The 16,448-nt window shown below is 27.5% G+C and overlaps 2 protein-coding genes across 2 annotated transcripts; one reads left to right on the plus strand and one right to left on the minus strand.

The window, feature by feature from the left end:
* Nucleotides 1-3,745: 3,745 nt before the first annotated feature.
* GO595_009855 (60S ribosomal protein L18) lies at nucleotides 3,746-4,306 on the minus strand (the record flags this gene model as incomplete). The annotated part of the gene is made up of 1 exon (XM_067923586.1): nucleotides 3,746-4,306. The coding sequence occupies one exon, from the start codon at nucleotides 4,304-4,306 to the stop codon at nucleotides 3,746-3,748; it is 561 nt and encodes a 186-aa protein (XP_067769983.1).
* A 10,655-nt stretch (nucleotides 4,307-14,961) lies between these two features.
* Nucleotides 14,962-16,446, plus strand: GO595_009856 (Polyadenylate-binding protein; the record flags this gene model as incomplete). The annotated part of the gene is made up of 1 exon (XM_067923587.1): nucleotides 14,962-16,446. The coding sequence occupies one exon, from the start codon at nucleotides 14,962-14,964 to the stop codon at nucleotides 16,444-16,446; it is 1,485 nt and encodes a 494-aa protein (XP_067769984.1).
* Nucleotides 16,447-16,448: the final 2 nt, after the last annotated feature.

Here is a 16,448-nt window from a genome sequence, read left to right on the forward strand (position 1 = left end):
AACTTGAAAGTATACCTTACAACTTTCCATTCTGAAAAGTAATCATTTGATAAAATTAAAACATAAGTAAACTTACTTGATTTTAATTGTAATTTTTCTTTTTCTTTTATTGAAGTAATATATCCTATATTATATCTTTCATTTATTGCCTTTTCTATCGAGTTGAGTTCATTTTGACTAATATTTCTTACATACAAAACATTAACCGTATACCCACTTAATGTTGTTGATCTTCTTTTATTATATCTTTCGAATCTTCGTAAGTTATTTCTAATATTAATATTCTTATACAATAAAAACTTTGAGTTACTGCTTGAAAATTGAACGCCAAATATTGCTTGGAATAAGTACATGGAATTATGATTTGGTTGTTCAAAGAATACATACGAAACTTGATAATTAGAAATAGATGAAATATTCGAAAGACTTAATATTTCAACATTGTAAAGATCTCTAAAATAAATTTTAGGATATAAAGTTGTTATTAAATTGCTTTCAATTTGATTTGCTTTTTTCAAATGATTATTAATTTTATTATTATAAATAATTCGTGGAATTGAAAATGCTAATCCAATTAATGGAACAAATGATAATATAGTAACAGCAGTGCCTGAAGCACCTTCATATAACCATTTCATGCCATTAAGTTCTTTTCCTTCCTGCATAAATTCTGTCCAGTTTTTATCGTTAGCTTTTATATATGATAATAAATCATGAAGAATTTCATTAGAATATTGCTGAAAGTCTAAAAATGAAATATCTTCATTGCCAAGAATATATGGTAATACATAACGTGTAGTCATAATAAATATTGTATTTATAGTTTGATGAATTGATTCTACATTATAATCATTAAAAAAAGATTTCATTAGAAGTAATGAAATATATTGATTAAGAGTTAAACTACATGCACAACACAATTTAAGTGAGCGATTAAGATTATTCGGAATCCTTTCATTCTGAAAATTAAGGATTTTATTCCGTACTTCAATATAAAATTCATCAAACAATGAAATAATTCCATATCTAAGAAAATTAAAACATTCATTTACATTCATTTGATTTGTTGTTGCTGTTAAAATAAAATATAATGATTGATAAACAGTGTTAACATAAACGTTGAAATTATTTCGATAATCTCCAAGTGGAAGTGGATGAAGAGAATTTGGTGCATAATATTCTTTAGCTATTTGATGTTGTTCCCACCATACACTTTGAAATCCCTTTATATTCTCCAAATATTCATCTGGATCGCTATTATTTAATACAATGTTCAAGTCTGCTTTATATTTCTTTACAAGAAAATATACTTTTGATAATGGTAGAGATGATGAAAGTTGAGCACGTCGAATAGTTGTTAAAACAGTTTTCATACTATCAACACTATCATTAAAATCAGAAATTGTCAAACAAACAGTAGAAACCGATGTAAATAATGCATTTGTTTTATCAAGAACATTTTTAAGTTGCATTTCATATTGTTCATCTCCAATTCCTTGAGAATCAATAAAAAATATTGCAGTTTCCTTATTGATTTTAGATTTTGTAATAAGAGAATTACATTTGCCAATAAGTTCACCATATACCGGTTCATCATCTTTTTCAATAGAAGCTATTCTATTAATTAAATCAGATCTAAGATATGGTCCATCAATCAATAATCCTTGTGTTTGACTTGCCGTTCCTTGTCCAGCATAATATGCAGAATTCCCTGTTAGTGTCTGTAAATACGTAGATTTTCCAGTTTGATATTTACCATATAACATTACGACCACAACTGGTCTATTACCTGCTCTTTTAAGAATTTCTTCTAATTTATCGACTTTTACAATTTCTTTTTTCCATTGATTTGGTTCATTTAATATTGGTTCTGGAATCAAAAAATTTATCATAGGACAGCGATCATTAGAAATTATGTATTGCTTGTATGTATCAACTTCCGCTACATTAATAGAAAGTGATTCATACTCTGATTTTATCTTTTTAAAAATTTTTTTGAAATTTGGTCTTTCCTTTGGATCTAGAGAAAGACATTTTTGAATTAATTTAGCAAAAAACTTAATATTAGTTAGTTCAGGAAGAATGTTATTTTTCTTTTTTCTTATAATTTCAAAAGTACTAAGTCCGGTATAAGGCATTTTGCCAGTTAATATTTCGTTCATGAGTAAGCCAAAAGAATAAACATCAACTTCTTTTGTATAATTATTTCCTTCAAAAATTTCTGGAGCAATATAAACTAATGTTCCAATATGTGTTGACATTAACTCATTTTGTGGAACTGTTCTGGAAATATCAAAGTCAGTTATTATCGGTCGGTATTGACTATCCACCAAGATATTATCAACTTTGAGATCACGATGACATATCTTTAATTTATGAAGGTATTCCATACCTGCTGCAATACCAAGTATTAGTATAACTTTATGTGTTAAGTTCCACTCATGTGGTGGTTTCTGAATTACATTTCTTAGAGAACCATGTTCTTGAAAAGGTGTAATTAAAAGCGAATCCTTGTAGTTACCAGTGTCGTAAAACCCAACAACTGTTTGAATACAAGGATGTGAGCACATGCATAAAAACTTATATTCATCTTTAAGAGAATTGTATGCACTTTAACTTTTGGCCTTTTTCATTGCTACATATTGTGATGTACTTTTGATAATACCTTTATCAATAACACCAAATCCGCCTTGACTAATTGCCTTTTTAACAATTTCAAAATTGTCTAGACTTCTTAGTTGATGCTTTTCCATTCTTACTCTAAGTTGCTGGGAAAATTTATTAGCTTTATTCATCTTCCTTAATGTAATAAAAATAATGAATGAAAAATGCCAAGCAATTATATCTGGCATTTTTATATTCATGGTTTTTCAACGCTGATAATTCGATCAAATCAAATAGCCATGTTACAGACATTGTTGTTGAAGGAATAATTGTCAAAAATGAGTTGATTGAATAGATGATTGAATTGCTATATTGAATTTTTTTGGTGTTTCAATCAAACGTCAACATGAAATTTCATTCAAGAAGCTTCTTGTCAAAAAGTGGATAAAAACTATTTGAGTTGGAATCATAATGCATTAAACTTGATAAAATGTTTGCGTCATCCATATTACAACAATATTGTGTTTCACCAAAATTCAATTAGGATCCGTTTTTCTCGTATCGGACAAAATGAACGGGTTAAATTTTCCAAATTTCTAACAAAATCAATATCTGTGTAATTTAACACAGGTAAACCTAAACATCATCATTAAAAATGGTATATTAATATAATTATGATATTTTCTAATGTTATTCCATTCATCGTAACCATTTCTACTTTTCACAAATATAATATTTTAATTCGCCTAGACCTTTTTTTAGATAAAAATATTCCTATGTCAGAAATTTTATTAAAATTTTGTACACTCTTGATGAAATCAATACCCAACCAATAACAAAAACTTTTGTGAAAAAATTTCTAACACACTGTGGTGCTTGCACAAAAAATCCCATTAGCCTAGAAAAAACTGAACATTATTGCAATAATAATTAATTGAACAATTTTTATGCATAATTACCGATCAGTGGGCATTTCCAGAATGCAGTGATCATAAATTCCATCTAATTTTAATAGATGAATAAACATCATTATATTTGCGCGTGATTTAACATTTTTGTGCTAAAACAAATGGGTTCAAGCATAATCAAAATCATAAAGAATGAATAAATACAAATTAATATAATTTAAGTTAATTGCTTTTTATACGTGGTAGAGCCTAGACTTCCTGCGGCCGCGTGCCATTTCGAATTTACGACCATGAGCACGAACTTTTGGACGAGACTTGCTATTATCATCACCAGGAGCAGCACCAAAATGCTTGCATGCTTCACGGCGTTTGCGATCACCTTCAAGAAGAAGGCATTTTTCACCTGTTGGGCGAAGTTGTGCAAGTTGGTCAAATGTGATGATCTCGCCACCTGCAGCAAGAATTCTAGCACGTGCTGTCTCAGAGAACTTAAGAGCAGCAACTTTCATCTTAGGAACAACCAAAAGGCGTTCATCATTAACAATCTTTGCTACGACTACAGCAATTGTATCAGCATCTTTGCCTTGAAGAGCAACAGCGAGACGAGAAACTGAATATGGACGTCTATTTGTGTTCGAAAGACAAAGACGATGTGCAATCTTCTTATTGAAATCATTTCCAGTACGTTGTGCGAGGTAGCTATATAATCTGAATAACATTCTGAGCTGAACATTTTTCGACTTGGGCTCGCGCCTCATTTTCTTTGGCACTCTATGATCCAAATCCACGCCCATTACTTATAATAAAAGTGAACTGAAGTCTCCATTCAATTATAGACAAGGTCTGTTTGGTCCAACAACATGGAGACCGTTTAAAATGCATTTTAAATTTTGATTGAAAGGAAAATTATCGTCAAAATCTTCGAGTATTGAAAATAATGTAAAACATTCAAAAATAAAATGCCCATAATTTAAGATATCAAATGATGGTCATTTTTTTTATTTTTAATGAACGATATGGAAGATACAACTAAAAGATTATATAACGTTAATCTTCTTCCTGCTGATTATTCTGCTGATACATTGCCTCCTACAAATGCATCTTCTCCACCAGATTCCAAAATCAAAAAAAGAATTACATTAAACGAACTAAAAGAATTGTTACTTAATAATATATTTTTAATTGTACCTGTTTTCTTATTAATATTTTTCACTATCCTATTTTTCTGTTCCCATTTTATTCCAAGAAGTAGATATTTAGAAGCCAAAAAACAACATCCCGATTTAAATTTTTTAGAGTTACCTACACACTATTAAATAGAACATTGGATATATTATGCGTGTTTAGTCCTTGTTTTTTTACTTATTCTTCTTGTAATATCTAAAGAATGGTGGTATCTCTACATAATTATAGGTTTAGCATCTGGTTACATATTATTTTGTGGAGTTGTTTATCACGAAAATGTTAATGACTTATCTAGGAAAATATGGTATCAATCCTATAATTATACAACTTATGAAAAAAATATTAGTAAAATGTTAAAAGAAATTCCATACATTAAAATTGGAGCAATTGGAAAATACAATGATGGTGAAGATCCTTATGAATGTAATCCAAAAGCATTTTATGTTTATGGGGAAAATGCGTCTGTATCTATAGATGAAAATGAAATTAGTGATTATGCATGGGTACAATTTATTATTAACTCTTCTGAAACTGATGAACAAAAACAATATATTAAAGAATTTAGTGATATATATAAATCTTATTTACCAAATGAAATTGTAGGTCGTAAGGTATATTGGGATTATGAATTTGGCTTTAGACTAAGGACTTATACAAATAAGTTAATTTTTGTAAAGAAAAAGGAAATTGAAAAAAGAATTAGCAAGCTAATAGGAATTACAATGATGGTGTTTTGGTCACATATAGGTTATATTTACAGACTTATTTCAATACCTCTTTATTATATAACAATATCATTAAAAAATATAGAAATTAATCTGACTATGATTCGTGAAAAGAATTCAAGTGTTTGGGAAAACTTTTATTTGGATTGCAGAGTGGTTTATTAAGTGACAAATAAAAAGTATTTTTCATTTTAATTGAATAAAAAAAGTTTCAATTAATGTTTCCATATACTTTTCGATCATCTTTCGTTGCAGACGAATTCATCAATTAATTGATGCGAAAAAGAAAAACAATTCAATATTATAAAGAAACACAAATGATATTTAATTAAGATAAACTTATTGCTGATAACATTTTTGAAATAAATAATAAAACATTAACATTATACTAAAACCATTAAATAATTAATTATCCTTATAAACAAACAAATAATTTTGTACTAAAAAAAAAATATTTTTTTTCATGGTAAACATTTATTAAGAAACAGAATTTATTATTATTTTGAGTTTAATGTCCTCAAGAAGTCCATATTTGATTTTATATTACTTTCGCTTTTTTGTTCTCTTTTTCTTTTCACTTTTTCATCACTGATAAATTGCAATGTCAATGGAATTGGTGCGTAATCTCCTTCAGTTAAGTTAATTCTCGGCGACACTCTATTAATAATTTTCCGATGTAATTCGATACCCAATGAAGAAAATGTTCGAACCCATTTTTCGATTTTATTTGGGAATTTCAATTCTTCTTCTTCTTTCAACTTATTAATCATATCGAATTGACTTGCGAATGGCTGAACTTTTAACACATTTAATTGTTGATCTAATAAATTTGGTAATGTTCCCAAATCCATACAATTGGTAAACATCGCATTAATTTCATTTTTATTATTAAATTTCGATAATTTAGTAATTATCGGACGAATTATTTCGCTCCATTTCGGGTTATTCTTTATTAATGAGATATCAATGATTGGATCGACGATTGTAACAATTTCTTTTATGAAATATAATGCTTCATTCATTGTAGTGATCATTTTCTTTGCAGAGTTAAATATAATTAAAATCGCTTGAATATTAATATCCAAATCTAAACTATTACTAAATTCCGAATTATATAAATTCTTTTGATTATTTATGAAATTCTTTTGTTTAGCATTATAACTAATTCGTGTATTATATCCAATTCGTTTATAAGTATCAAACTTATGAACAATTATTCGTGATATTGTAAAAATTCGTTGTTTAAGTTGTTTAGAACCATTTTTTATCATTAATGAATAATGCCCTAAAACTCTATTTAAGACTTCATTATTAGTTCGAGATACCATTCGAAAGTCTTTCATATCAGAGTTATTATTATTATGGATCAAAACACTTTTAATGAATTGTAAATCTTCTGTTTGAATGTTACTATTACCTAAAAAACTTTCAAATGTTTTCTTTGCTTTAGAATCAACTTCTAATTTACTTAAACATGTACGAAATGCTTTAATAAAATATTTCAATGCGTTTTCTTTAGTTATATAATTATCTAAACATAATTTATATAATGGTAACATCTTAGAAAAATATGTATCTGTTAAAACGGCGAAATCAAAAAATGAAATTATATAATCGAAACATAACATTTCATTATTAACAAAATGTCGAATAAATAATTTAAAAGTAGAATTAATATATTCGAAAATTGGTTCACGTGAATTTTTTTCATTTTTTAAAAAATATGATGTACTTCGATAAATACCTTTTAATAAATCAGTAATTATCGAATTATCAATTATGTATTGTAAATTGTTTAATATGTTAATAGATATTAATGAATATTTTAAGTTCTTACATCCAATAACCCAACGCATTGCTTCAAACGCCCAATTATTTATAGGGAACTCATTAAATATTGTTTTTTTACTCATTTCTAATAACTTCGTTTGTAGTTTTAACACAATAATTTTCAAATTTTTTGTTGTGTTATTAATTTGTATATATGGAATTTTTAATATTTTTGTGATAGTTTTATATAAATTTTCGGTGGAATTCGAATTAAATATTAATGAAAAATGTATTAATAATGGTAAATATTTTAACATAAATGTTTTATTATGTTTTAATGATTTCGTAATAATAGTAACCATCCAAAACTCTTTCTCAAAATTCATTCCATTTTGATATACTATAAAAGCATAAAAAGAAAATTGAAATCGTTGAATTAATCGATTTGATATTTCCTCAGGATATTTCGACAAAAGTCTCGAAAATATCATTAACTTTAATTCAGGATCATTCGAATTCGACACGAAAATAGGAATAATTTCGGAATCTTTAGATATCTCAAATAATATATTCCACAATTCTAAAATATAATCAAAATCTTTACGATGATTACCAGTTAAATTTAATAATGATGTTAAAAACTCATGTCTTGTTAATCTTTTCTCAGTGGTAATAAAAGTAGGTATACAACCTGCTTGATTCGGTAACATTCTAAATAGTTTAATCCATGGTGATATTATATCGACCATTGATTTATAAGAACCTTTAAATTTAGGATTATTTACTATTTGTAACCATGCAGCTACAATTTGTTCTGCAACACGTTCACCAAAATTCGTAATTATAGTTAAGACAATATCTTCCGAATTTAATAATTTTTGTTTAATTTCTTCAAATTCATTTGTTTTTAAATATGTGCTTAAATATATTAATGAGAATTGTTGTAAATATTGCCGTGAATTTATAGTTCCTTTTAATAAATGATATAAACCTACTAAAAATAAAGAACCATTATATTTAAGGAGAAATTGTGACTTAGATTTTAATGATTCTGTTGTTTCATTTTCATATGTAGGTAATATCGAATAAATGGTATCAAAGAAAAATTCGGTATATTGATTATTCATTAAAAAACAAGACTCAATAAATATTTCTAAAAAAAACAAATGATGTTTTAAAAAAGGTGTTAAAACATGATAACCAAAAGTTTCAGCTTTAGCTAAAGTTTTTACAATATTATTTGTAGACATTAAATTAAAATTATTACTTTTAAATATTGTCATTGTAGACACAAAATTTAATAAAGCAAATGCAGCATAACGTTGAACTCTATTTAAGAATTTATTACATTTAAATTGTAATATTTGAATTAAGAACATAAAAATATTATATTTATTTGATTCATTCGCTATGAAATCAGGAACATATTCAAACATTATAGTTATTGAATATAAGTAATATAGAAGATATTTTTTAACTTTTGATGATAAACAAATTTGTTTATTTTTATATATATTTTTTATTCCTTTATTATTTAATGTTATATCATCAATAAAACTTTTTTTAATTTTATTAAAACAAATTGATAATATATTTACAAGTGGTTCATAAAAATCTTTTTTAGATATTGTATTACTATCATAATAACATAAATAATAATATACAACAGATAATATTTTATTCGTTACATCTTTTTTATTATTTGGTTTCTCAAATGAATGTTTTAATGTTTCCGAAAGATTTGGTGCTGAATTAGAATATGATAAATGTCCAACACCTTTAATAATAATTGATGATAATATATTTAATATATGTGGAATTAAATTCGAATTCGCATGTTGAATTGCTTTAAATATTAATGATTTATTATTTTCATAATTAAATAATAATATCGAAATAACATTTAATATATTATAAACATAAATTTCCAAATATTTCTCTGTGGAAAATTTTGTTGTTAAATATAAATCTTGATTTTCATCATTATTATCAATCCTTAATGTAGATAATAATAATACTAAAAATCCAATTAAAAAATGATTTTCAATTGGTTTAATAGTTTTCGATAAATTATTAATCTCTTTTAATAATGGTGTATAATTAATAGATATTAAAAGTTTCCCTAATTCTGAGATATAATAAAGCCATGGAATTTGATAACGTGATGATAATGCATCCATAAAATGTAATATAATATCATTCGGTTCAGTAAACCAATGATGTTTTGGAATTCGATTTAATGTAATATTATGTGTAACATTAGATTCAATAGTAGGAATATGTGTTTCAAAATATCCATAAAATCCTCCATTTTGTAATAATTTATTAACTTTTATTAATAATTGATACCCTAAAATTCTTAACATCGGATTTTCTGAGGTTAATCCCAAAAGTGCCACCAATTCTATTTTATTTTTAATTTTTAAAGATATATCTTGATTAAAATCATCGATAGTTTCACATAATAAAGATAAACAGACAAATATTACTGGGCTTTTTTGATAAAAAGTAATCATTTGTAATAAGCATTCTAAAATTTGATTTCTATGATCAGAACTTTTTAAGTTTTGATAACAAATTTGATAAGCAGGTTTTGAAATGGAAGAATCGGTTATTGCCGATAGCAAAATAATCTTTTGAATCCACTTATTTGAATGGCGCAACTGATATTTCAATAGATATGGCAAAATTTTTGTGATTTTCATTGATTGTATTGATCTTTTAGTAGTTGTCGAACTAATTTGAAAGTATGGACCAGGTTTTAACTTCCAAATATTAGAAAATAAATTACCAACTATGTCAGTAGCAGTTTGAATTGTTTCATAATAAGGTTGGAAATCTTCATTTGATATTCCATAATTAGACATTAATTTAGTTACTTCAAGGATTTTATATTCGATATTTTCGGAAATTTGATTAAAAAATAAGTCTTTGATTTCATTAGATAAATTATAATTATGTATCATAGGAACTATGGATAACATAACTAAAAATCGATCAAATGAATCATCTTCTAATGAAAAATTTAAAAATTGATTACAAACTTTTTCGAAAAATTGATGAAAATCAGTTAGTGCTAAATGTACTAAAATGTCTCTAATTATATTTGGACATGTACCAAAATATTTTGAATGATAAAAATATTTCATAAATAGATCAATAGAATAAAATTCATTGTTTAAACGTAAGTAATCATATTCATTAGGACGATTTGTAGGTGTCCATGACCAAAAGACCATCTCTGGAGTTAATTCGAAATTACACATTCCATAAAGAAAGATTTTTGCGGCAATATACATTTCATTTTCAGAATGTGTAGCTAATGGAAAAATATGTTCTTCACAGAATTTGTTTATAATGTCTTTATCAGTATTAGTTTTGACTAATAAAAAGACTTTAAGTTCTAATGCTCCTGGATATAATACGTTGCTTTCTTGAATTGAATCAGAGAGCGATTGAAAATAATTCAAATTTTTGGGGTCCCCCGGATATGTCATGATTATAGTTGAAATAGATGAAAGTATTGATAATGTTAAATTACGGCGTTTACTATTAGAACGTTTTGTTAACGAAATAATTAAATCAAGAATGTCATCAATTTGATTACTATTTGAATCTAACCGGAGATATTTTAATAAAACAAAAAATGAATCAGCTCTGTTAATAACATAATTTGAAATCTTTTGGTAAATGTCACTGATGTAATTCTTTGAAATTAAAGAAAATATAACAGACCATTGATTTAATATTTTTTGACCAAGTTTTGTTGTAATTGTAGAAAATTGAAATGTGCATAAATCTATCCCACAATCAATTAAGGGATTTGGATTAAATTCTTTTGATTCTGTGGAAATAATCGTGCAAATTAAATCACTAATTAAAAGAATTTCAAAACATTGATCAAGTTCTTGATAATATTTAATAAGAGGCTTTAATTCTTGTGGCAGGTCTAATTTATTAAATAAACGATATTTACCATATCTTATTGCTAATAACATTTTTGAAATAAATAATAAAACATTAGAAACATCATACAAAGCAGTCTTAGATAATGTCGTGATAAAAGATGAATATTGTGGAAGTTCCCTAAAATAATTACTGAAAAATTGGATTAATAATTGGATATTTGATGAATTCTCTGCTGCTTGCCATTTAGAAAGTTCTTGATTAATTATCTTATCAAGATATTCAACTAACTTTCCCATTACAAAATGAAATATATATGGTTTAGACATTTTTTAAGTAGTAGAAGAATTAACGCTAACATTTTGGGGTGCCTTATTTTTAAAAAACAAAAATGGAAACAAATAAAGAATTTAATTTAAAATTAATAAAAATACTCATAAATTATGGGCGTATTTCAAGTGCAATTGGTGTTTTTCACGAAGTTATTCAATTAAATCCTAAACTTAATGAAAAAGAAAGATCATTATTAATTAATACATATAAAAATTTGTTCAACAAAAAAAGAAAAGCAATGAATATTTTAGAAACAGAAATGAAAAATAAGTCTGAAAAAGATAATGAAAAAAATGAAATAATTAAAGCATGTCATGAAATAATATTAAATGAAATGAAAAACATTTATTATGAAATAATTAAAATAATTGATGAAAAATTATTACCTAGTGCTGAAAATTTAGAAGCTAAAATAATATATTTAAAAATGAAAGCAGATTTTTCTCGTTATGTATGTGAATATATTGAAGAAAAAGATAAAAAATTATTTATAGAAAAGGCAGAATTATTTTATAATGAATCCATATCATTAACAAAAAATGTTTTTCCTAAAAATAGTTCAATTGTTTTGGGATTGATTTTAAATTATTCTGTTTTTATGTATGAGATTCAAAATAATAAAAATGAAGCAATTTCGTTATTGCAAAATACAGTTAATGAATGTTTAAAATCTATAAATGATATTGAAGATATTGATTCAAATACTAGGACTTTGTTGCAAATGATATTTGATAATATAACCATTTGGAGTACTTAATATCTTATGTAAAAAACATAAATTTCTAATTTTAGTTATGTTTAGACCATTTAAATCCTTTATCAATATATAGTTTAATTCTTTGTTAGTTATGCACGAATCTTGAATAATTTTGGAAGAAAAAAATAATTGTTTAAAATTAAAAAAACTCGCTGACCGGGAATCGAACCCGGATCACAGGAACGACAATCCTACATGATAACCATTACACTATCAGCGAACTTGAGAACTAAACTCAAAGATAATATTTGTTAATTACTTTAATGAAATGTTTTTTATGTTATAATTTTAATTTTGAAAGTTGGTTATGTTTATTTCAAATTTTTTTTTCCCACAGTGTTTTTTTCATATGACATCTTGTTTAATATAAATAATGAATTGAGATTAATAGATTAGGATGAAATTTTTGACGAAGTGCATATATTTGATATTTTTATTTCAATCTCTTTTATTGAATAGTACAACAACAATCTTCTTGTCTATAATTATTATGGTAATAATTATTGTTGTAGTTATTTGGCGTGTTGTATGCTATCCGAGGATTGTTTCTTTGGAGGTATTCAATCATTTGTTGTATTTCACGAAGTGGACCATAATAATAACTTGCCATCCAGTTAATAGTGAACGCCATTATTTTTAGACTCTTGACTTGTTTTCCAGCAATAACAAATGTTCTGGAAACAGCAACAGAAACATTTGTATTCGTAATTTCATAGAATTTATTTGTTGAGTTTCCACACAGTTCTGGGGCTTGAATCATGACACCATTTTCAACGAAGATTTTTGGATCTAAAATTAAAGCAAGACTTAGAACTGCTCGAATATCTTCTGCATTTAGTCGATCATAATTTCTATAGTCGTGAAGCCTATAAGGTATACCAAAGCTAATAAGATTCTCACAACAATCGAGGTAATACATCAATTTCCCAATACAATCATTTGGTACTTGAGTTGAATACCCAGTTGTTTTGACAGATATTTGATTACCAGTTGCAATGCCAATGGGTTCATTTCTTACGAGGCTCGTTCGAAGTGCCATTTTCAAATACGAATTTGAAAAATTTTAGTGTTTGAGAGAGTGATATCACAAACAAAGGAAAAATTGATTGAAAAATTGTACTGAAATGAGGTGATTTGAATAAAAAATCTGTCGGTTATAACCACCAGACGAATTTTAACCCCAACTGCTTGTGTAAAAACGGTTTATTATTCAATTAAAATTGCATGCAGCTGTTCAATTCGGTCGGTTCCCAGGCTCCAACAAGCTTAATTTTTTCTTTGAGTTATGTCAAATTGAATGCAATTACACTTAAAACTTGAGGCTTCACAAAAACATATGACTGTTGGCTTTTTCCGAGGTGAAAAAACTTGTCTCTGATGGGTATACCCATTTATTAATCGGCACAACTTTCCCCCACCAGACGAATTTTAACGGTCTTCGTCCAGCCTTATGCAAACCACAGATTTCAACACCAATTTTATTGGCCTTTATAAATCATTTGCACTCCTAGCTGAAATCCTCGTTACAGCATTTTTTGTTGCTCGTTTTACTACTGTTTCATCTGAAGTAATTCGAAAATTTATCCACATTGGTGTATCAAATTGGTGGTTTATTCTAGATAAATATTTTACTGGATTTTGGTTTTCAATTCTTGGTCCGTGCTTATTTATTATATTAAATTCAGCAGCTACTTTCTTAGGCTGGACAAAATTTTTTAAAATGAATGAAAGAAAAAGGAATTATGGCCTTATATATTTCCCATGTACTCTATTAATTTTAATTATTTTATATTATCAAAATGTTATTCCAAAATATGTTATTGGAATTTCAACATTAATAATGGGATATGGGGATGGCCTTGCTGCTGTAATTGGTAAAAAATTTGGGAGAAAAGTCATAAACCCAAATATTAACAAAAAAACATATGTTGGTTCATTCACAATGTTTATTTTTTCTCTTTTCATCCTTTACTTGTTTTCATGTTACTACAATCTTGAATGGTTTCAATCGTTACACAAGTGCGGTGTGATGATGCTGATTTCGTTTTTAGCAACATTCATTGAGTTTATCACTCCTTATGGTTTAGATAACCTAACTGTTCCGCTATGTGTTGCTTTTATGTTATGTGTTACCGAAAAGATCTTGGCAAATTAAATATTATATTGTAAAAATTCTATCCCGACTTTTTCATTTTTTGAAATTGTGCTGACTTTAAAAACGAATAACAGATATATGGTAAAAAAATTTTATTATGTATTTATATTTCAATATTATTCAAACGTGTGCCTGATATGTATGTGTCTTTACAATCTAAAAATTAAAATTATTTTTATGTGGAAAGAATTTTGTAAAAAATCCAAACACAGAAATTTCAAGCATTCATATTTTCAAATGAACATTATATTCTTAAATAAAACCATGATCATGACCATTTAAACCATTTGTACAGAAAGTTATGTTGATGAATTGCATATTTTCAATCATTTTATGTTATTACAAAAATTATTTGACTTAGGGTTGGCAATGAAAGGAATTTGGACTCAAAATGGAGGGGGAAAAAGAATAGGTGGACCGTTAAAAATACGTTATCCCCACTTATGCTTTTTCCCCCTCCATTTTGAGTCCAAATTCCTTTCATTGCCAACCCGAGTGAAATAAACAATTAAGATAAAAAGGTATAATTTATAAATCAGAGCACTGCAGTGCCAAAATAGATTGAAGCATCGCTGAAAATTCAATTAAAACGGTTTTTCATGGCTTGCCTTAATTTATATGGCTTCCCCAACAACGATTTATGTAGGCGATCTTCCTATTGATATGGAAGAGAGAAAAACTCTCGTTACAGAAGACTTCTTGAGAAGTCTTTTCAGAGAAGCAGGAACAATTCTTCCAGCACCACAAGGAGTTATAATCAGGCAACGCGAAGATCGTAATGGTGTCCCATATGCATTTGCTTTCATAACATTCGAAACTCGTGAAATGGCTGAAAAAGCTATATCTGATTTCAACTATACAAAATTAGAAAATCAACCAATTCGTATTTCTGTGGTAGACCCTGAAACGCGTAAGATTAGAAAGAGTGGTCTTGGTAATCTTTTCATCAAGAACCTTGATCCATCAATTGAAGTTTCGCAATTACATGAAGCTTTTGCCAACTTTGGTGAAATTATCTCATGCAAGATTCCTACTGATTTAAATAGTCAAGGAGAGCTGGTTTCACGTGGCTATGGTTATGTTCAATTCCGCAATCCAGAAGATGCCCAACAAGCCATCTCAGATCTGAAGGAAGCCACAATCAATGGCCGCCCAATTACCATTGAACCTTTTAGACGTCGCCAAAGGGTTAAGCCAGAAGAAACATATCAAAATGTATACATCAAGAATCTTCCACCATCCATTAAAACTAATGAAGATCTTGCCAAGATCTTTTCCGCATATGGTGATGTTCAAAGTGCCTATATTTCCATCAAAGATGGTAAGCCACTTCCATTTGGATTTTGCAATATGACCACCCACGAAGCTGCTGTTTCAGCTGTTGAAGCTCTCAATGGCAAAGAACTTGAAGGATGTGTTCTCTTTGCTTGCCGAGCCATGAAAAAGAATGAACGTCTTCAAGCATTACATGAGTCATCAGAAAAATGGCGTAAGTCTAACTTTGAGAAGTACAAAGGCAGGAATCTTTATGTACGTGGCTTTGATAAACAAATGACTGATGATCGCCTCAAAGAAATCTTTTCTGAATTTGGCGAAATTGAATCGTACACGATCAAGCGCGATGAAAGTGGCAACTCACGTGAGTTTGGATTCGTCTGTTACAAGAAAGCTGAAGATGCCGCAAAGTGCATCAAAGAATCCGTTAAGTTGACATATGACGGAAAACCGTTTTACGTTGCCAAAGTTATGCCACGTGATGAACGTATTAAGTATTTACACAACCAACGTGCAAATATTATGGCACAACATGCTGGTAATAAGCAATTAATGAATGCAATGCCAGGATCTACATTAAATAATAATCCATTGCCAATGCCAATGCAATACATTCCTCAAATGAATAGCGAGCAACAACAAATTATGTTTGCACAACCTATGATGTACGCACAGCCTTCAATTAGGGATAAACTCAAAAGCGAAATTTATGATAAAAAAGGTCCGAATTCTCAAGTTTTTATTCAAAGAATTAAGGATATTTCAGATGAACAAATTAATTTATTACTTTTGGACCAAGAATTATTAGAAAAATGGTTATCAAAATAAAG

The sequence above is a fragment of the Histomonas meleagridis genome, assembly GCF_020186115.1.
Source record: "Histomonas meleagridis strain 2922-C6/04-10x chromosome Unknown contig_97, whole genome shotgun sequence".
Taxonomy (NCBI): domain Eukaryota; phylum Parabasalia; order Tritrichomonadida; family Dientamoebidae; genus Histomonas; species Histomonas meleagridis.